The sequence below is a fragment of the Dendrobates tinctorius genome, unplaced genomic scaffold, assembly GCF_039654945.1.
Source record: "Dendrobates tinctorius isolate UK_male_01 unplaced genomic scaffold, ASM3965494v1 ptg000046l, whole genome shotgun sequence".
NCBI lineage: Eukaryota > Metazoa > Chordata > Amphibia > Anura > Dendrobatidae > Dendrobates > Dendrobates tinctorius.
Genome location: NW_027361714.1, coordinates 86,648,219 through 86,671,636, shown reverse-complemented (window position 1 = coordinate 86,671,636; position 23,418 = coordinate 86,648,219). Strand labels below are relative to the sequence as shown.

General features: G+C 43.3%; 1 protein-coding gene across 1 annotated transcript in view; it reads right to left on the bottom strand.

The window, feature by feature from the left end:
* The window catches only part of POPDC1 (popeye domain cAMP effector 1), a 365,967-nt gene extending 344,526 nt beyond the window's left edge, over positions 1-21,441 (bottom strand). Inside the window, exon 1 of the mRNA XM_073576099.1 lies at positions 21,249-21,441. Within this exon, the coding sequence (XP_073432200.1) occupies positions 21,249-21,303 (55 nt within the window). The 5' untranslated portion in view covers positions 21,304-21,441. The remainder of the gene's footprint in view (positions 1-21,248) is intronic.
* Between the last annotated feature and the right edge of the window lie 1,977 nt (positions 21,442-23,418).

Below are 23,418 nucleotides of genomic sequence, written 5' to 3'. Positions count from 1 at the left end.
GATGTCAGATGGTACAAGAGTCATAACAGCGGTTTGAGGAGAAGCATTCTGAGGGGCAGTAAGAGTACCAGAAATCTGGCCCTGAAACTGAGCATGAGAGGAAGCCAGTTTGTGTTGTTCCAAGCCTAAGGCCAAGTTCACACGTTGCGGAACTCCCGCGGAAGTTACTGCAGGAATTCTGGAATTCCATTCCACAGGAAAATCGCATTTTAAATTCCTGTGATTTTCCAGCGGAAAAACTAGTGATTTGCAAGGGTAATTAGCTTGCAGAATGGTAGCGTTTTCCAAGCGATCTGTAGCATCGCTTGGAGAACTGATTGACAGGTTGGTCACACTCGTCAAACATAGTGTTTGACGAGTGTGACCAACTTTTTACTATTGAGGCTGCCTATGCAGCATCAGTAGTAAAAAGATCCAATGTTAAAAATAAAAAATCGTGTTATATTCACCTTCCGACGTCCCGCGCAGGGTCCCCAAGCCTCCGCGATGCTCCGGCAGGTCCCGTTCCAGTGATGCATTGCGGCAATGACCTTTGATGACGTCGCGGTCTTGCAAGACCGCTACAGTATAGCGAGACCACGACGTCAACAAAGATCATTATCGCAATGCATCACTGAGAACGGGACCTGCCGGAGCATCGCGGAGGCCTGGGGACGCTGCGCGGGACATCGGAAGGTGAATATAACCCGATTTTTTTTTATTTTAATTCTGTTTTTTACAGGGATATGGAACCCACAACCCGAAGGACAGTCTCCTCTCCTCTGGACCGTGGGTACCATCCGCAAATGTTCTGCTTACTTTTCGCATGGTGGCACAGCCTCAAGAGGAAAGTAAGCAGAACAATGCATTCCTATGTGGGCGGAATCGCCGCGATTCCGCAAAATAATGAGCATGCTGCGGATTTGTCCGCGATGCAATTCCGCCGACGGAAAATCCGCAGCATTAGCACAGAATTTCGGAATCCCATAGGATTGCATGGGATGCTGTTTTTTGCATTTTCGCGGCAAAATGTCGTGTTAAAAACTGCCGCAAAAAAAACGCAACGTGTGAACGCAGCCTAAATCTTGGACTAACTGAGTCAGATTCGCCACCTGATCACACAAAGTATGTAACAGATCCATAGGTGGGAAACTGAAAAAAATTTAACGGTCAATCGTAATGTGATACGAATCATGTCGGTAAATATATATACTACTTAGTGTAAATAAACGGAGGTCAACAATCCAAGGTCATGTCCAGGAAATGGCGCAGTACGACAAAGGGAAGTCAGAGATGAAGTCCAATACACGAGCCGAGGTCAGGAAAGCTAGAGAGACAAAACAGATTACAGGGAGGAGACACAAGCAAAGTCAGGTCACAAGCAAAAGGGTCTGAGTCCGGGAAAAGAATCAAATCAAGCAAGGTCAGGCACAGAAGGCAGAGGGATCAATGTTCCACAGGCAACAGCAGGTGTATGATTGACACTAGGGGGAGGAATTAGCATGCTTAAGTAGAAGCCTGATTAAGGAAAATGAACACAGGTGACTGCAGCACAGATTGACAGCCCCGACACAAAGTAACAAAAGGACAGAAACAGAGTGGAAATCGTGACAGCGAAAACTCAAAAAGGGTAATGGTGATTATGGAACAAATTATCTGACAAGGAAATTGGGGAGGGGAAAGACGTTATATTACATTCACTGGTTAGCTACATTATTGCACAACAAAAGTACAATTTAAAGTGGATTATTGCAAACACATGATAAATATAATATAATATGGTAGTAAGGTATAATTCCATACTGTGAGGTAATGACCGGTGTTACATGTAGGGGGCGCTGTAACATGTAGGATGCGCACAGAGGAGTACTGAGGCCATGAGAGTGTGTTGCAGTCATAGGCGTAGCTGTGATTGCAATGCAAGGTAAAAGTAAGTGTGGGTCTTGGACATGCTAGTTGTCCAAGGCAGATTTAGGGAAAACCTTCTTTGGGCTTCTGTGTTTTGAAATAGACTACAGATGGTAGTGGTACAGTTCGTTTAATTCCCGGCTCGGATTTTCCATGTAGCCCATGGTTAAAAGCCCTGCAGTAAAGGGTTTGGGTGTGTCAGGGTCAGTGTCAGTCTGGAGTTTGCAAGAGTGCAGAGCAGAAGGCTCTGTAGAGCTCCACCTGTGTGAGGCAACACAGGCAAGCGGGGCCAAACAGCCAAGGGAGCTGAAAGACCTGGCACCCACAGTGTACATGGCAGTGCAGTCACCCACGACAACCGGTCTCGTGCCCGGCTGTGATCCGGAGGTGGACTGTCTTGTGCCTGGCTGTAAACCGGAGGTGGACTGGCGTGTTTATTGACTGCAATCCAGAGGATATAGTTCTTGGCTGCGATCCGGAGGATATCATGTGCTGTGCTTATGTGAGTTGAGCAATAAAGAAACTTTTGTTTTGGAACTTTGCTGGGTCACTGCACAGCGTGGATACCTCTGCACTACAATACACATATCAGTAATTAAATGTAGCAATAATACACTTACATACCATGAAAGAAAACATGAACAATTCTGCTATGAATGGTCTAACGTCAGATCAACAGATCTGTATTGTAAAAATAAAGTGCAAGTGCTAACAAAGTATTCTCTCTGTCAAAAAGCCAGTGGAGTGTATAAATGTTTCACAAGGTTTAATGCATGGCCGTCCATATATCACCATACTGGAGTATAGATCAAAAAAGGGGTATAATGAAAAATTCATTACATCTATTGCTTACCCATATTGGTAAAGGAGAGTAATTACCTGCAGTCAGAATCCCTAAGCGCTTTTCACTATTGCTGTACTGAGGGGTGATCTTGGGTTTGTATAGGAGATCCTTATATGGATAGCCATGGAAAAGGAGCAGGGTGAAGTATGCAATTGGATCACCTGGTGATAAAGGGAACCTGTCACCAGTTTTTCTGTCACCAAACAAATGCCAAAACCTTCATCTGCTTGTGTGCAGATTCCACAAAAGTGCATCACCTCCTGACTACCTCTGTATACCCCCAAAAATATTTTAATGGCTCATTGATAAAATATCACTGCGCAAGAGCTAGGTGACATCATTCCGGCTCCAACATACCTTACCACGGGAAATTACCGTAATCTCGTCTCTCGGGCAGTGATATTTTATGCACTGCCTTCACTAAGGAAGAATACAAGTGAGACTGCGTGGGCCTGCGAGGCTACTGCACATCCACAAAATCTTGTTTTGCTATGTGTATGACACAGGAAGCGTCATCAATGTCAATCAAAGTCAGAGGATGGTGATTAGGAGCAGAGGAGGTATGGATGCCGCAGCAAGGGCGCCCAACGGACCGGACCGTCCTCAATTAAATACAGAGTGGGAGCAATTAAAATTGTATTTTTGTGGGTATACAGGTGAAGATAGGAGATGAATTGTGGAATTGTGCAGGAGCAGATATGGGTGGTGGCATTTGTTCAGAGACTCAAAAACTGGGGACAGGTTTCCTTTAACACCTGTATATAGAGTTGTTACCAGCCATTGTAATCCTGATATGAAGCCAGCAGAAAACTTCCTAAATGTAAATGAAGCACAAGTCTAAAATAACCATAGTGGCCAGTCATAAAATTTCAAGAGGGCTTACTTTGTTTGTTTTTTTTTAACACAGAATATGATTTACAAAAAAACAAAACAAAAACACAAACACAACACATTGCTAAAAATATAAAAAAAATACATGCAATACGAAAACCTGTCTAATATTGCTTTATGAGCACACCGCTCCCGTTTCCTGATTGTCAGGGGTGAGTGGTGCCCTCCTGAAGATTGACAGCTTAGACCAGCTGTGTGTTTGCGTTGCTAGTCTGAACCATGCCCTCTCCATTGCTAAAAGCAGAATCGGATGGGCGTAGGGACACTGTGTGAGCCGAGTGAGCCCGCCAGTTCCCAGCTGCAAGCTCTATAACAACTTGAAAAAGAGTGTGCTTTTTCACTAGGTAATCGCAGCCAGTTTGATAAGTGACAAGTGGCCTGGGGATGTGCACTCCACAGCAAGTCCTAAAAAGCAGGAGGAATGGCATGCAGATTGATCAAATGAGTCAAATGTAGAGCACCAAGTAAAGGCACGACTGTGAGAAATGTGGTCACTATTCAGTTCTTAGGTGGAGGGTTGCTTTATCCTATTAAACATTTCATTTCTCTAATTAAATAGTTTTTAGTTTGAGTCTAGTAGCCTTGATACAAAGGTTTTAAGTGTACACAGATTTTATTAAGACTTGACAATTTTCAGATAGTATATTATTATACTTCCAAATGAGAAACTACCAATCAGTCCTGTTAACAGCAAGAGCTAGTCTGTGACAAACAAAAAACACTGTCACCATCGACAGTACAAAAATTAGCTGCTTCAAAACACTGTATGCAAAACTTAATGAGGGAAAGTGATTATTATCAAAGTAATTAATCATATACCGATACATCTATATCTGCTGCAATGCCTGTGCATTTCTGACAAGTTCTTGCAGTGTGCTCCTGTGCCTGTCATACAATCTATAACCCTGACAAGTGTCACAAGCACATGTAGGTCCCCGGTCACAATTTGTTTCCTAGGGTCCCTCCATATCTGCAGGTCATCTTTCTATTTCTGGCACACACACAATGGCGGTTAGAGATTCCATTCTACCATTTGGGAATGTGCTCTTTGTAAAACGAAACAGAAGCAGGACAGAATCCTGTTATGACAAGTAACAAGTGTACAAAAAGTGATAAGGTTTGGTGATAAATCTACGCTGCCTGGAAAAGAGGCTTCTAAATACTTACATGCACATTAAAAGGATAGATGAAGGTCTTATAAATGCCACAGAGCAGAGTGGTAGTACTGGCAACCAAATAAGGCAACACAATCAGATTAGAAAATAAATGCTCCAGGGGTACATTACTACACAAAAGTACGTATTATTTGGAATCCGCACATTTCAAAGTCACTCACTGACACCCCCCCCCCCCCAAAGTGAAGTAAAATGCCAGTTCCATGCTTTCGGCATTTAATAGTATTTGTGTATTTGAGATAAGTAATTGCAAATGTGAGCACCAGTGCTCCAGGGTCAGAGGTGACGTGCAGCCAGACTCGGACTGGCCCATAGGGGAGTCGGGCAATCCCCCGGTGGGCCCCTGTGCAGATCTTGGCCCCCAACCCCACTGTTTAGACCAGGGTTCCCCAACTCCAGTCCTCAAGGCCCGCCAACGGGTCATGTTTTCAGGATTTCCTTAGTATTGCCCAGGTGATAATTGCATCACCTGTACAATACAAAGGGAAACCCTGAAAACATGACCTGTTGGTGGGCCTTGAGGACTGGAGTTGGGGAACCCTGGTTTAGATAGTACTTGGCATAATTCACTGAATTCAATTTGTAAAGAAAAAAGCAGCATCTCCTCATTCATTAACCGAACACTATCCATTTTATTATTATACTAGATTATGGCCCGATGCTATCGCATCGGGAGGATGCGATAGCATCACGCCTCTTGCCATGTTAACCCTCAACACACACACTCCTCTCATCTTTCACCATCTCCACTCACTCCTTCACTCCACATACGACCCCTTCTCTCACTCCGTCTCTCATACTCACGCCGTCATCGCCGCTGCTCCACGATCCCCGACATCTTCTTCCGCCGGCGCCATCCTGGATCCAGACGTTGTCCACGCCGGCGACATGTTCTTGCGGCGACGCCATCTTGAGTATCGTGAAATCCCGCGATAGTCAAGATGGCGTCGCCGCAAGAACATGTCGCCGGCGTGGTCGACGTCGGGATCCAAAATGGCGTCGGCGAAATCTCGCGAGTTTTCGCCGACGCCATTTTGGATCCCGACGTCGTCCTCGCCGGCGACATTCTTGCGGCGACGCCATCTTGAGTATCGCGGGATTTCGCCGATCCAAAATAGCGTCGCCGCAGGAACATGTCACTGGCGTGGATGCGGTCGGGATCCAAAATGGCGTCGGCGAAATCTCGCGAGATTTCGCCGACGCCATTTTGGATCCCGACGTCCTCCACGCCGGCGACATGTTCTTGCGGCGACGCCATCTTGACTATCGCGGGATTTCGCCGATCCAAAATGGCGTCGCCGCAAGAACATGTCGCCGGCGTGGAGGACGTCTGGATCCAGGATGGCGCCGGCGGAAGATGATGTCGGGGATCGTGGATCAGCGGCGATGACGGCGTGAGTATGAGAGACGGAGTGAGAGAAAGGGTCGTATGTGGAGTGAAAGAGTGAGTGGACGTGAGTGGAGATGGTGAAAGGTGAGAGGAGTGTGTGTGTTGAGGGTTAACATGGAAGGAGGAAGCTGCTTAGGGCAATTATTATTATTATTATAGATAGAGCCCGGCGTTGCCTGGGCATAGTAACCAACTGTGGTTAGTTATAACAAATTATAATGATTATATTGCACATAAAAACATTTCACATCATATATTCAACACTACAGATTTGCAACACAAATTAACTAAACGATTACCCAAGTATTGATAGTATTTTATTTTCAACTCATTCAAGAGCCTTTTGATAAACAAGTTTGGTTTTCCTTTCGGTGCAAAGATGAACTTTTGTGTTTCGACTATTATGTGGCGAGGTTGGTGTATGTGTGGTGAAATGTGTGCTGAGGGTGGTATATGTGTTGAAGCACGTGGTAGTGTGTGGTGCATTTTGTGTTTGTTCATGTGGTGAGTATCCCATGTCAGGGCCCCACCTTAGCATCTGTATGATATATACTCTTTGGCGCCATCGCTCTCATTCTTTAAGTCCCCCTTGTTCACATCTGGCAGCTGTCAATTTGCCTCCAACACTTTTCCTTCCACTTTTCCCTATTATGTAGATAGGGGCAAAATTGTTTGGTGAATTGGAACGCGTGGGGTTAAATTTTCGCCCCACAACATAGCCTATGACGCTCTCGGGGTCCGGACGTGTGACTGCAAAATTTTGTGGCTGTAGCTGCAACGGTGCAGATGCCAATCCCGGACATACACACACACACACACACACACACACACACACACACACACACACACACACACACATTGAGCTTTATATATTAGATATAGGTAAATTTGTGAAAGAAGGTAGTGTAATATTTGTATACAAGTAAAAAGTTAGCCCTCCCAAGTCAATGTTACTGGTTGGCTCTTAAAAGAAAAACAAACGGAGGTATCACATATGCGCTGCTGAGATGGAATATCCTTGGAATAAAAACATTAGAACAGGTTAAAAGTCAACGCATTTCGAGGTCGCGCAGGACCTCTTCATCAGGACAAACCAGGTGGGCCCTTGGCATCCCAGTCCGACACTCCATGCAGCAGTGTAGTAAGGTCACCTTACCATATAGCTGAAGTCACTGCTGTGACACAGTAATAAGGAAGACATGGTCTATAATAAGCACTTCGTAGTGAATCCGAAGATACCTGGGGCTTATCGTAGATGGGGTGGGGGGGGCAGTGTTAGTGTAAAGACCCATTATGGAAGGGATATGCAGAGTGTGGACAGCGTGGGGGTGTACAGTTTAAAGGCATGCTGTGAACAGGAGGCTTCATGGGTGGGTGTCACTGATGACAGGGACAATGTGCTGGAGCAGCTGTATGGAGAGTGACACAGCATAAGGGGGAATAGTATGAAGCAGGAACTGCAAAAATGGAGAGATTGTGTAGAGTGCAGCGTGGGGGGGGCAGTGTGCAGACAGCGACATAGTTCATATGGGGTGATGGCGTGGAGGCCATAGTTCATAAGAGCCAATAGCGTGGAGACCACTGTACATTTCAGTGGACAGCATGGCAATCATAGTTCATAAGGGGGACAGCATAGCTGTTATAGATCGTGGAAGCAAACTGTGAGGCAGTTATAGTTCATAAGGGGCGAGTGTGGACGTTGTAAACCATAGGGAAGTACAGTGTGGAGGCAATATTTTATGGGACAGGATAGTGTGTAGCCAATGTACCACGAGAGGGACAATACAGGAGATGCATTTTGTGCACATATTTTGTGCATTGAGCACAGTGAGGCGCAATTATTTCTTCTAGGGCACAGATTAGTCAATATTTTGTTCCCTGCATAAAAAATGTTATTTTTTAGACTAAGGCTACCCAGCAACATGTGTCACATGACACTGAAATCACAATTAAACATAGCAACATTGGATTTAATTCTTTCCCAAGGTGTCGTGTTGTGACATATACGCAGAAGCTTTTATTTATTTGCACTTTAATTGCCAAGCTTCTACTTTTGCACTTGATGCACTTGTGCCACTGCATGATATACTGGCATTTGTTTACCAGGTTTCTATCTTCTGTACTAATTCACCTGCGCCCCCGTATGTTCCGGATTACTTACAAGCATTCATCTGCCAGTACCAATCCTGTACTCTCTGCGCCTGCACAGTCATCTATTTCTGGTTCATGTTACTCGAGGATTTGATCTGAGATGCTTAGTGAGCCTGAGTTTGACATACATCATCAGATCGTGTTTCCAATCATTAGACCTCTGTCCAATTTACAATTATTATTTTATATTTATTGACCATCCTTTCTGCTTATTCCAACTACTTTCTCCCCCTGAGCAAACTGCTCTTCCTGCAGCGATACATGGGAGTTTCTCCACTCATTCTGATTTTGACTTTGACATGGGGCACACATGTAATACTCTGGCCCATGGTCCAAATCTGGCCCGCAGGGTGATTATATTTGGCCCCACGATGCTGACATCACCCCCCACTCTGCCCAGCATTGCATCGTTAAAGGAAACCTGTCACCCCCCCAGGCATTTTTAACTAAAAGAGCCACCTTGTGCAGCACTAATGCTGCATTCTGTCAAGGTGGCTCTTTTATTTAGCGTCCCTTCCACTGCTGAAATAGTTTTTAAAATTGGTCAGACATACCTGAAGTTTGACCGGGGGGCAGGTCTTTCCCCCCCGGACACAGACGCCTCACATCCGTCAGTCATATCCTGCTTTTGAATTTGGCGCCGCCTCCTCAGCGTTCATTTCTTTTTCTTGCGTCTGCGCTGTAATATTCTTTCTTGGCCATGCGCAGTTAGCGCTGCCCGTCCTATGACATCACATGATGTGACACCATGTGACCAGGAGGGGCGGAGCTCAGCAGAGCAGTGGTGCAGCAGGACCTGTGATGATGTCAGCACCATGTGACCAGAAGGGGCAGAGCTCACCAGAGCAGTGGTGCAGCAGGACCTGTGATGTCAGTGTCATGTGACCAGGAGGGGCGGTGCTAAGCAGAGCAGTGGTGCAGTAGGACCTGTGATGACGTCAGCACCATGTGACCAGTAGGGGCGAAGCTGAGCAGGGCATGTTACCACTAACATGAAGTACAATATGTCACAAAGAAGAAATCTCAGAATCTGCGGGATACATTGAAGCATTCCAGAGCTATAACTTCATAAAGTGTCAGTGGTCAGAATTGTAAAATCTGGCCTGGGCATTAAGGTCAAAATTGGCTCAGTCACTAAATGGTTGAGGGAGGGAAAAAAAGTGACATTTGTAAAAACATTCGCTTTTGTCGCCATTTTCACAAGACTCGTAATGTTTCCATTTTTCGGGCTATTGGGCTGTGTAAGGGCTTATTCTTTGTGGCATGAGATGATGTGTTTTTTTTATTGTTGATTCATTTTTAAACGGGGCAAGTGGTGAAAGTAGAGCAAGTTGAACTTTTTTCTATTTTTTTTTTTTTTTCATATCTTTAAAAACTTTTTTTGCTCTATTTAAATAGTCCCCTTTGCAGACTTAAAGCTGCGATCATCTGATCACTTGGGCTATTCATAGCAGTGCTTCAGCACAGGTCGGCATTCACAAGAGTATCGTAATGACAGGCATGAGGGTCTAAAGTAGACCCTCAGATATCACGACAATGCATCCGTACCCCGCGATAACGTCACAGGTGCGTCGATGGGAATGTGGAAAAACGTGCGCCCATATTGGCGCGTGTTAAATGCCGCTGTCAGAGATGGATAGTGGAATTTAACAGATTAACAACTGCGGGCTTCACCCATGGCTGTTGGAGCTGATTAAATCATGTGTCGGGAAAGATGCGGGTTTAGCGTATGAGCCAGCATGAAAGGCAGGGGCGTGACATTTCTCTCCATCTATGTTGTGCATATACCCTTTATAACAGTGTTCTATAATAGATGATAACTGTAGACTTTATGAAACACTGAGATCACTCATGGAGTCTCATTTTTGTTTAGTATCCATCAAATGCTTGAGTTACCATCATTTCTATTTTTATTAAAAAAATCAATAGTGTACATGAAAATAAGCAACTTTGTAATACATCTTATCAAAAAATCTGCTCTCTCTTTCTCCTCCAGGACTGATCATTCATGTTCAAAATTCTCAATTCTGGGGTAAAATCTGTGTTCAGTGTAGACAGATTCTTACATTACGGAGATAGGAGATGACAGTTGTTAATGAAAATACTCTATGAACATTTGAGAAGGAAGGAGCTACAGGGAGAACTGTCATCTATCCCCATAATGTAACAATCTGTCTTCACTGACTACAGATTTTATTTGAGAATTTTGAAAATGAATAATCAGTCCTGCCAGAAAAGAAGCATATTTCTCTGATAAGGTATATTACAAAGTTTCTTATTTTTATATGGACTACTGATTTATTAAATAAAAAATAAATAGACTGTAAATTCTCTGGTATCACGTGACCGCTGAAAGCAGGAAGGGAGACCGTGGAGTAGTGGGGGGGGGGGTGCAGAGACCATGCCAGGAGGGGGTAAGTATAGTGATATTCACCTGTCCGGGGTCCATGCTGCGCATCGCTTTCTGCTTTGTCCTGTGTCAGTGACGTTTAGGCAGCAGGGGGCGCAGTGATGTGGTTAGTGCATCTTATGGGGGCATAATCTATGGAACACCTTATAGGGTCATAGCCTTTATGGAGCAGCATATGGGGAATATTATTCTATGGAGCATCTTATGGGGCCATAACCTTTATGGAGCAGCATATGGGGCATATTATTCTATGGAGCATCTTAAGGGGGCATTATTAACCTTTTGCATGGAGCATCTTAAGGGGCCCATCATGAACTGTATGGAGCATTATATGGGGCTCCTGATTCAATATGGATATTCAAAAACATTTAACCTACTGATGTCTCAATTAATTTTACTCCTATTGGTATCTATTTTTATTTTTGAAATTCACCAGTAGCTGCTGCATTTTCCACCCTAGGCTTATACGCGAGTCAATAAGTTTTCCCAGTTTCTTGTGGCAAAATTGTGTGTGTGTGTGTGGGGGGGGGGGGTTGGCTTATACATGAGTATATACGGTATTTGGCATTTCGACAAGAGACTACAATTTTACAGGGTGCGCGTCTTCAGAAGCACAATGTATGTGCACTACATATACTGGGCACAGCAATGTACAGTACAGGCACTACAATGGCAGGTTTGCAATTTTCACTCAACAAAATCCACTGCTGCTTGATTCTGGAAAACATCCATGGAGTCAATATCATCTCTACACTTGTACAGTAGATTAATTTCCAGAGGTATGTAATTTCCAAAATGGGTTACATAAGGGAAGGTTCTGCTCTTCTGGCTCTGTATATGGAATTTGCAAAATATTCCACAATAATTTGTTAATAGCGCTCCTTCACTTCAGAGTCCCGCCGTGTTGCTAAGCAACACTGTACAGCCACATATGGGATATTGCCACCTTCAGCAGAAAGTGTGTGACATGACATTTTTACCCACTTCCCTGTCCAAAAATGTAAAATCTGGGGCGAAGACAAAAATTTTGTGGCAAAAATGTAAATATTTTTTCTTCACTACCCAATGGTATAAAATTCTGTGACACACCTGTCTTTTCAACATGATCACTGCTCCCTTATATGAATTCATTGAGAATTGTACTTTGTAAAATGGGGTAACTTATGGAAGGGTTCTGCTGTTCTTCCACCTCAAGAGCTCTCCCAATGTGACATGACACCCCCAAACCATTCTGGTAAAATCTGAACTCCAATATTGTGCTCCTTCCTTTTGGAGCTTTCCTCTGTGCCTCAAGAAGTTTTAACCACATGGGGTAGTGGAACACTCAGTAGAAATTATGTAAGAAATTGTATTGTCCATTTTCTTTTATTTTCCCTTTTGAAAACTGAAAACTTTAGGCCAAAGCAACAGTGCATATTCCAAAATGAGGTCATTTGTGTTTGTTTTGGTGTTTTGGCATGTCACGAGATGCTTCAAATGTGACACGACATCTGTATTCTGCGCTCCAGTATTCAATTTGTGCTCCTTCATTTCCAAGCCTTGCCGTGAGCCCAAAACAGTACTTTTCAACATCATATGAGGAATCTTTGTACTCAGGAGAAGTTGCACAACAAATTATATGGCCCATTTTCTATGGTTACCCCTGTGGAAATGAAAAATTTGAGGGTGAAGCAACATTTTTTGCCAGAAAAAATAGTTTTTTTCATTTTCACTGCAAAACTTTATAAGATTATGTGAAGCACCTTTGGTTTCAAGGTGCTCACCACACCTCTACATAAGTTCCTTGAGAGTTATAGTTTTCAAAATGGGGTCCCTTGGTTGGGGTTACATTGAGGTTACCCGGTTGGGGGCCCGCTCAGATGTTTTACCCCATCCCATCGCTCCTTGAACCCCTAGCTATGCCTCTGACTGGGACCCTCAGACTGGGACCCCCAGCAATCCTGAGTTCAGGGCAGTAAAACACTGAGAACAGGACACTTCACACCCTTTCCTGAATAGAGCAAAAGTGCGTATACTCAGCCTCCGCTCAGTCATTGTCAGTGGCACAGCTTTCTCCACTAGTACCATGACAATGAATAAAACACAGTGTGATTAATTCATTGCTGGAACAAATATTTATTAACGGAAACTCCCATTCAAAATGTCTACCAGGTATTTGCACAATCAAGACAATTTCATTAGCTCAATGAACCCTGGGGTTATATTCCAAAAGTCACTGCTCTGTGTTAATCCATATGCTTAGGTCTTTCACATACAGTATATACTCGTGTATACGCCGAGATTTTCAGCCCTGTTTTTGGGCTGAAAGTCCCCCTCTCGGCTTATACACGAGTCATATACCAGGGGGTCGGAGGGGGAGCGGGAGTGTCAGATCATACTGACCCCCCCCCCCGGCGCATCTCTGCAGCCCCCCTGCTTGTCCCACGGTCTCAGGGGCCTGACTTCAGCGGTCACGTGGTGCAGCTCATTAAAGACATGAATATGCGCAAGTCCTGCTGTGCGCCCAAACAGTAGTTTTCCACCACATATGGGGTATCGTCGTACTGAGGAGAAATTGCACAACATAATGTATGGTTCATTTTCTTCTTTTACCCTTGTGAAAATGCCAAATTTGGGGTTAAAAAAATATTTTTGTGGGAAAAAAAGTTACATTTTCATTTCACATTGCTTTAATTTTGGTGAAGCCCCTAAAGCAGGGTTCCCCAACTCCAGTCCTCAAGGCCCACCAACAGATCATGTTTTCAGGATTTCCTTAGTATTGCTCAGGTGATAATTGCTTCACCTGTGCAATACAAAGGAAATCCTGAAAACATGATCTGTTGGTGGGCCTTGAGGACTGGAGTTGGGGAACCCTGCCCTAAAGGGTTAATAAACTTATTGAATGTGGGTTTGAGCACTTTGAGGAGCGTAGTTTTTAAAATGCCACGTTTGGGTATTTTCTGTCATATAGGCCACTCAAAGTTACTTCAAATGGGATGTGCTCCCTAAAATAGGTTTTGTAAATTTTGTTGGAAAAATGAGAAATTGCCCTCTAATTTCCTAATAAAAAAAAAAAAGTTTAAAAAATGATGCTGATGTGAAATAGACATGTGGTAAATTTGATTTCTTAACTTTTGTGTGATATACCATATTTTTCAGACTATAAGAGGCAAAATATACTTACAAATACTGTGGCGGCAGCAGGAGTCGGGTGAATCTGCGGCGGTCCCGGTCCAACGCTGCTGGGTGATGATCACACCCCATTGCTAGGCAGGTGCGGCGGTAGTGCTCTGTGGTGCGGGTGGGGCTCCGCCGGCATTTTGTGAAAGCCACCGGGAGCGGCGCATGCTAAGATTGAGATCTCTGCAATGAGATCTCGAATCTGCTGCGATGTGGTGGCCTCCGGGAAATGGCCGCCGGGGACGGTGCATGCTCAAATTGAGATCTCGGCAATGAGATCTCAATCTGCTGCGATGTGGTGGCCCCCGGGAAAATGGCTGCCGGGGATTGGGCATGCTCAGATTGAGATCTGAGCATGTGCCGCCCCCGGTGGCCATTTTCCCGGAGGCCACTGTATTGCAGCAATGGATATGTGGGGCCTCCGGTCTTTCACAAGATGCCGGCGAAGAACCCTGCACCACCAGCCTGGAATGGGATTTCCCAGAGGCAGGCACACCTGCCTGGGATGGGAGTCATAGCACCAGACTACCGAACACCCCCTGTGACCCCGCTCCACTGGCGCTGATCCTCTCCCAGGTAAGCTGAATTCGGACTGTAATACGGACCCCCATTTGACACATTAACTTTTTTTCCCTATTTTCCTTTTGAAAATTTGGGGTGCGTCTTGTAGTCTAAAAAATATGGTAACTATCTGGTTTAAGGGCTTAAACATTCAAAGTTTGAAAATTTCACTTTTGTTTGCTAAGTTTCTTATATTTTCATAGATAAAAAAAAAAAATCATAATTGACCAAAATTTACCACTAACATGAAGTACAACGTGTCATGGAAAAAAACAAACAATGTTGAAACTACTGGGATATGTTGAAGCGTTCCACACTGTCCTCAAAGTGACACAGATCAGAATTGAAAAAATTGGACTGGTCAGGAAGGTGAACATGCTCAGTAGTGACCAGTGCTGTGGGGTCAGAGGTGAGATGAATAAATAAAAACAACAGAAAGTTGACTGCAAGCAGTATATTTCCAAGAGCAATGGCCACAAGCCTAAAGTAACAGCGACCCAGTGTTTACATTGCCCAATAATTTTCTTTGTGACATGGTCTTTTGGTTGTCTCTCCTACAGTAAACAGACTATGCAGAATAAATACAAGGGAACGCTTGGATCCAGTGCGTTTCGTTTAATGCTCATTGGGACATTGACAATCCTTCTGCACCTACTCCATCCTTCTAGTAATTCTCCCTCTGTGTTTACAAAATGACACTGCCACTTATCCAGCAGGACAGTAAAGAGCTTTAATAGAGGTTAGGCTTAGTTCTCATCTGTTTCTGACCTCCATGACTAATTTTCATCTGAAGAAAAAAGTGCAGGCACACGAATGGTAACCAAACGTATACCATTATAGACAAATAGTGCTGTGTAGTCAGAGTCCGAGTCATGGAGTCCGAGTCAATTTTGGTGGAGTTTATTTAAAATGGACTGACTCCGAAAATAAAAAAAATTGGCTAGAGTAGTTCAATGCATAATGTGCTGTAAATTTTTTAACAAGAATTTGGGAAAGTTATGAAATGTCCTATAAACGTCTGTTCCTTTCCTAATGTAAGGGTAAGAATCAAGACGTTTAGCTGAGTCAATCTGTGCTGCAACTTATGAACATGCTCAGTAGTGAGGCCAGGCTGTGGGGTCGTAGCAGAGATGAATCTGTGCTGCACTTTATGTACATGCTCAGTAGTGACCAGTGCTGTGGGGTTGGAGGTGAGATGAATCTGAATCTGTGCTGCACTTTATGTACAAGCTCAGTAGTAAGGCCGGGCTGTGGGGTCGTAGCAGAGATGAATCTGTGCTGCACTTTATGTACATGCTCAGTAGTGACCAGTGCTGTGGGGTCAGAGGTGAGATGAATCTGTGCTGCACTTTATGTACATGCTCAGTAGTGACCAGTGCTGTGGGGTCACAGGTGAGATGAATCTGTGCTGCACTTTATGTACATGCTCAGTAGTGACCAGTGCTGTGGGGTCGGAGGTGAGATGAATCTGAATCTGTGCTGCACTTTATGTACAAGCTCAGTAGTAAGGCCGGGCTGTGGGGTCGTAGCAGAGATGAATCTGTGCTGCACTTTATGTACATGCTCAGTAGTGACCAGTGCTGTGGGGTTGGAGGTGAGATGAATCTGAATCTGTGCTGCACTTTATGTACAAGCTCAGTAGTAAGGCCGGGCTGTGGGGTCGTAGCAGAGATGAATCTGTGCTGCACTTTATGTACATGCTCAGTAGTGACCAGTGCTGTGGGGTCAGAGGTGAGATGAATCTGTGCTGCACTTTATGTACATGCTCAGTAGTGACCAGTGCTGTGGGGTCACAGGTGAGATGAATCTGTGCTGCACTTTATGTACATGCTCAGTAGTGACCAGTGCTGTGGGGTCGGAGGTGAGATGAATCTGAATCTGTGCTGCACTTTATGTACAAGCTCAGTAGTAAGGCCGGGCTGTGGGGTCGTAGCAGAGATGAATCTGTGCTGCACTTTATGTACATGCTCAGTAGTGACCAGTGCTGTGGGGTCAGAGGTGAGATGAATCTGTGCTGCACTTTATATACATGCTCAGTAGTGACCAGTGCTGTGGGGTCGGAGGTGAGATGAATCTGTGCTGCACTTTCTGTACATGCTCAGTAGTGAGGCAGGGCTGTGGGGTTGGAGTCAGGGAAATTGAGGAGTCGGAGGTTTGGCTTACCGACTCCACAGCCCTGTTGCTAACAGGGCCCATCTGGTGCCATTTGTGTCGGTCTATTGATGGATCAGTTTCCTGCATGAATGCCATTTTTCTTTTCCTATAAAGTAGCAGAAACACACAATTCTAAATGCAGGTGTGAGCCTTTAAGTTACTTTAAATGATCCTCCAGTGTAAATAGAATGGACTATACATAGCAAATGTATGATACTCATAACTGATGTATATAAATCCTTCTGTCATGATCCAGGTTGGATATGACAGGTTTTCAATAAGTAACCTTTTTTTTCATTTGAGCTGGTTGCTTGGAGTTGGTTTTGCCCCCGGTGGTCATTGGGGTTATTGCACAGTGGTGTCTTTTGTTCTAGTTTGCCCCCAGTGGTGGTGAGCGTTATTGCACGGGAATCTCTAACAGGTGTGAGACTCTGGCTCCTAACTATAAAGGTGTGTCAGGTGTTCTCACTCACTGTTGGTGATATTGGTGTTTTCCAACCATCCTTGGTGAAGAAAGGAGCTAGAGAGTTCCTGGCAGCTCAGTCAGAATCCTGGAGTGGCAGCTATGGTGTCAGCGAGGAGTTCTTGCAAGGCTTGGTGGAGTGGCAGCTATGGTGTCAGCGAGGAGTTCTTGCAAAGCTGGGTGGAGTGGCAGCTATGGTGAAAGCTGCACTCAGATGCTGGACTCTGTTGCTGGAAGAGCTGCACTGGAAGAGCTGCACTGATATGCTGGACAGCTGCACTAGGATGCTGAACTCTGTTGCTGGAAAGCTGCACTCAGGTGTTGGATCTGGTTGGAGGAAAAGATGCACTCAGGTGTCGGACTCTGTTGCTTGGAGCATTAGCAACAGAGCAAAGCTAAGTGGTGTTTCCCTGTTTGTCACTTTCCTCAATGTGTGTTTTAGTACAGTGGTGGGATTAGTTTCTGCACCGTCCACTTCACTAGTAAGGGATTGGTTCAGGGCGAGCTAGGGATTTCAGGTATCCTGATCGGCGCCCGGTGCGGAACCGGCCTAGGGATCGATAGGAGTGTAGAGACACTGACTCAGGGGAGTGCAGGAGGTCTCCACGTCCCCGTTCCCTATCGCAGGGTCACCATTGTAATTGTTTTCCTGGTTTTCCCCTTTATTCTGAAATTCGCCCTGCTGGAGGCGGTGTATCCAGACATACGTGTGCTACTGAAATTTGCCTGCTGGAGGTGGTGTATCCGGCTGCACGTTCTATTATTTAAATTCGCCCTGCTGGAGGCGGTGTATCCAGGGTCACGCGTGTCATAAATTCGCCCTGCTGGAGGCGGTGTGTCCAGTCACACGTGACCATGACACCTTCTTTGGAAAGCGGTTGTCATTATTTTGCATTCTTGAACCTTATGTGCACTCTGCAAAATGACTACTAGTCTCACATTCCCCAATACACACTGGGGGTTTTAGAGGATTTGTCTCAGATTTCCTAGAACGCTCCACCATATACAGTACTGGTCTTGAGACCTAGACAATCAGTACTACCAGATCATAATGAAACAGCACACTGGAGCCCTCTCTGCCAATCTATAACTGAAAGCTTGCTTAAATTAGCCAAGCACGTGTGTTCTTTTCAATAGAAAAAAATACCTTAGATTGTTGGATATCTTGTATTAAATCAGTAGACTTGAAAAAAAGTCGATCTGATGCATGTGGGCAGCTGAAAGTGAAAAGTCTTATCACAAAAATAATCTGTTTGAATCAACGTCATTTTTTTTACATTTTGATAATTATTTTTCATATCAAAATCTGCATTAAAAAAAAAGTTGTACTCCTGCAATTTTTGACCTGACCACTGGGGTTTACATTCCTGCTTCTTGTTCTTTCAGTAAACTCACATGCACATTACTAGCAGAAGACTATTTTTTGATTATAAGCTTCACTAGCGTGGAATTTTTACCGGGGTCCTCCCTTGATGCGTTAGAGGTTGTGGAGGAGAAGGAACATTATTTCACATATGGTGGTCCAGTCCTAACGTCAAGATTTTTTGTTTATTACTATCACTATATACAATCAGCTACTCATATTTATATAATCCATTCCCTATGGGAGGCTATGTTAACTAGACCAATAACCCAATACACATTCAGAAAGTCATTTTATTCAAGTTTGTTGCAGCTATGATAATCATTGCAAGTCTCCCTCTGTTAGAACAATTGAAACATTCATGGCTGGTGGTTAACAAGAAACTTTCTAGTCTTCTATTAGTTTGAACACCCTTATACAAAAGGGCTTGTCCTCCTTTTATCCAATACTCAGGACATGTGAATACTATGTGTAGTAGTCATAAATTCAGTTGTCATTAGTCGAGTCTTAGAAAGTGAGGTCTAGAGAATTTACCTGCTATTTCTGGTTACTTTGTGATGTTTCTTCTCCTATTTCTACACTTATTTCTGGTTTCCAAGGCACCAATTAGTGAGCTAAAATACTTTGGACCAATATGTGGTAATGTTTCTATTAAGCAGATGAGATCCCCAAATTTTTTTTTTGTAAGGATGCCGAGACCAGATCCTGAGACCAGAGAATCTCATCTTTTTTCTTCTTTCCTTTCACATGTTCTGGGGTTAAGTTTTATTAACCCCTTTCCGACATCGGGCATAATAGTATGCCCACGTCAGACTCCCTTCCCTTTGATGTGGGCTCCCAGAGCTGAGCCCAAATCTTTTACAGCACGTCAGCTGTTTTGAACAGCTGATAAGTGCCTGTAACAGCTGCAGGTGGAATCGCGGACCACCTGCGGCTGATAACTAGTTAAATGCTGCTGTCAAGCTCTGACAGCAGCATTTAACTCGCACGTCCAGCAAGAGTGCTGGGAATCCCGCCCATCGGTGACCCTGTCACGTGATCGTGGGTCAACGATGGGTTGGCATGACAACCAGAGGTCTCCAACAGACCTCTATAGTTGACACTGCCGGATTGCTATGAGCACCGTCTGGTGGTTGGCGCTCATAGCAAGTGAGCAACTCTGCTACATACAGGTGATCTGATCATCACCTGTATGTAGCAGAGCCAATCGAATTATGGCAGCTTCTAGTCTCCCATGGAGACTATTGAAGCATGCTAAAAGTAAAAAAAAATGTTTTTAAAAATATTTTAAAAAATATCTAAAAGTTCAAATCACCCCCCTTTTGCCCCATTAAAAATAAAACAATAAAAAAACCCACACACACATATTTGGTATCGCTGCACTCAGAATCGCCCGTTCTATCAATACAAAAAGAAAAAAAATTAACCCGATCGCTAAACTGTGTAACAAAAAAAAAAAAAATCAAAACGCCGGAATTATATTTTTTTGGTCGCCGCAACATTGCATTAAAATACAATAACGGGCAATCAAAAGATCGTATCTGCGGCAAAAAGGTATTGTTAAAAACGTCAGCTCGGCGTACAAAAAATAAAAAAAAGGCCCTCACCCACCCCGAGATCACATAAAATGGAGATGCTATGGGTATTGGAAAATGGTGGGTTTTTTTTTTAGCATTTAGTGCCCATAGTAAAAAAAACAAAAACTGTGGAATTTTTTTTTTTTTTGCAGCAATTTTGCCGCACTTGGAACTTTTTTCTCCGTTTTCCAGTACACGATATGTTAAAACTAATGGTGTTGTTCAAAAGTACAACTCGTCCCGCAAAAAACAAGCCCTCAGGCTAGTTTCACACTAGCGTTTTTTTTGCGCTGCGCCTCGTGCGCATACCAAACGCATGCAAAAAATGCATCATGCGTTTTGCATGCGTTGGTTTTTTTGCGCATGCGATTTAACCAGTTTGACACCATGTTAACTGAAAAAACACGAGATTTTAAACGCATGCGTGCGCATGTCCTAGTGCACGCGTGCGTTCCCATAGACTGTAATGCTGTTGTTTTGCGCATTCCGTGTGCATGCATTTTTTTGAGACAGGTCGGACGGACCAAAAATGCAACAGGTTGCGTCCGGCGCGCCTAGGCGCACACTACAAAAAAAACGCATGAGCACGAAAATGCATACGAACGCGTGCATGCGCTAGACCATGCGCACCCATGTTAAATATAGGGGAGCAATGCGCACACGCATGATAGCGCACAAGGCGGAGCGCTAAAAAACGCAAGTGTGAAACCAGCCTCACATGGCCATATTAACAGACAAAAAAAAAAAAAAAAAGTTATGGCTCTGGGAAAACAGGGAGCAGAAAACAAAAATGCAAAAACCTCCGGGGGTTAAGGGGTCAAACACTAGTCACTGGCGTTGGATTGTACACATTATATCTAATTTTATGTCTAATTTGCAATCTCTTGTTCAAAATATATATATATATATATATATATATATATATATATATATATATATATATATATATATGGGTTTTTTTAGCAATGATTGCAATACAAGATAAAAAAAATTGCCAAATGCTGCACAAAGCATCACTAGTCAGGTAAGTAAGGTTTCTAAAATAAATATTGACAATCTAATCAATAAGGGTATGATTAAGAAACGGAAACCAGCAGGGCTTCCTGTACCATAAAACTCAAATCTGCCATCTCAAATCAGAGTAGCACATCATTTTGAAGCACATTTACCAGGCAATATGAATAATTGATATTGCACATAGACGTTACAGAAAATCCACTAACCTTCCAGACACAAGTAGAGAAAGTTTATCAATTGGCGTTTTCCCTTGAATTGCATAGCAATGTTCCCTCTCCAACGTTATCACCTCTGCGTTACAGTAGGAGATGATCTTTCGGAAAACAGTTAGTGAGATCCCCAGTGGTTGAAAGACTGAAGTGTAGACATCTTGAAATTCTTTCTCAAAGGTGACACTCCGCAGCTGATAGGCCAGATGAATAATTTGCACAATACAGATTACTAGGAGGATGAAGTTCCAGGAGAAGACATCAGCGGCACAGACATTCAGCCAGGCCCAAATAGAAGTACAGAGAAAACTCAAGGCAAAGAAAATGTAGACGTATAAAAGTCCCGAAAAACCACTTCCTCCCATGCAGCCCAATACAAAGAGAATACTGGCCAGGTGGTATATAGATCCCTCAGCCTCTTGCTTCCAGCTGGTGCACACAGGATGTCCAGTCACAAGGCTCTCCCAAAAACTCACGTTTCCCTCCATGCTTTCTGCTCTCATGTTGGCTTCTACATCTGAATTGCAGTGTTTCTTCCTTTCAAGTAACCAGTCATGTTGTTTTCCCATATCTTTTGTTTCCTGAAATGCAACAATTTCACATCCACTCCAAAAATAACTCGATGGTCATGACAGCTCAGAATGAGGTTTGCGTTCATCCAGATTAGATGACCGGTATGTATTTAAAGTAAGGTTCTTGCCATTAGGGAACGAGCAGATTGAGCATTAGATCAGTCTTTCACAGCCACAGCAGCATCCTTATCCTCAGTAGTATTCAGATTTGTGTACGCCTCTGGTGTCCCAGTGTAGTAAGCATTGCCTGTCTGAAAAGAAAGCAAACACAATTATATGTATGCAGACATAGTCCTTATATTCTACGACAATCAGAAAGAGCACCATAAGAATAAGTTGAATTTGTGGAGGACGCTCATGTTTTGCAAAGGCATGCTTACCTCCTACATACTGCCGACACACTTCCACTTCATTTCACATTTATTTGGCTTCCCATGAACATGTGTACATCAGATTTCAAGTGCAATTCCACACTTCTCTTTGCTAATATTATTTATAAAAATGTAAGTCATTTTTTTTTGTTATATAATGCATGTATTTTGGGTTGGGGGGTAATTTGCCTTTGTTTTATGTTATTTCCTATTTTAGCCATACAAGTCACTGCGAAAACCCTTTGGAAGCACCTATATTTCTGGATTAATTACTAACAAAATAAGGTCTGAGTGTTAGCAAAGTGACAATCATAGACAAACACAACATAAGCAAACTAACAACAAATGGACAGTTGTACGATTTGTGTATTTTATTGGGCACACTGAGTAAACATCCAGCGCAGATTAAAAAAAATAAAATAAAATTAGGTGAACCCTTCCTTGAAGTTATTAACCTGAAGATCTACAATGATTTGAAGAGGAATTTTCATTAATTCTTCAGGATTGTGCTTTCAGTCTTTAATATTTCTGGGGTGCCTTGCATGCATAGAACTCTTTACATTATGTTACAAAATCTCATCCGGTGTCCGGACTCATTCTTTATCTTAATTTGTGTACCAATGTCCCTTAAGCTTGAGGTAATAGACTATTGTCATTACGTTCTACTATAAAATGTTTTAATACACTATTGCATTATACTTTTCCTCAATGGTTACATGGCATCCAGGCCCTGAAGCAGAAAATCTATTCAAAACCCCATGAAGCTCCCTCCACCATGCCTCACAGTTGGGATAGAGTTTTGGTGTTGGTGGGCAGTGTTCTCATAACATTTGCGCTAAAAGGTTCTAAATAAATTTCTTCAGAAATTATTTTCTTAAAAGCATCATGGAACACACAGATTGTCTCAGGCAAACAAGATGGGTCACAATGTTTGTTGAATGGTAGTGGCTTCCTTTCATGAACAACATTCTTGTTCATTATTTAACATATGTCCCAAATTTTTTTTTTATAAGTGTGGGGTGCTAGACAATTCCACCATAATATCTCCTTTTGTAACCAGTTATATAGCTTTTTTTAATATACTGCTTAAAAATACGAAAAAATTCTAGCATAAATGAAAGTTAATATTCTTTATTAATCAATTAAACTTGAAACACGAACACCAAACAATAAATAAACAAAATGACAGCGTAAGAAAAGGACCTCCTATGGGGCGTGGTACAA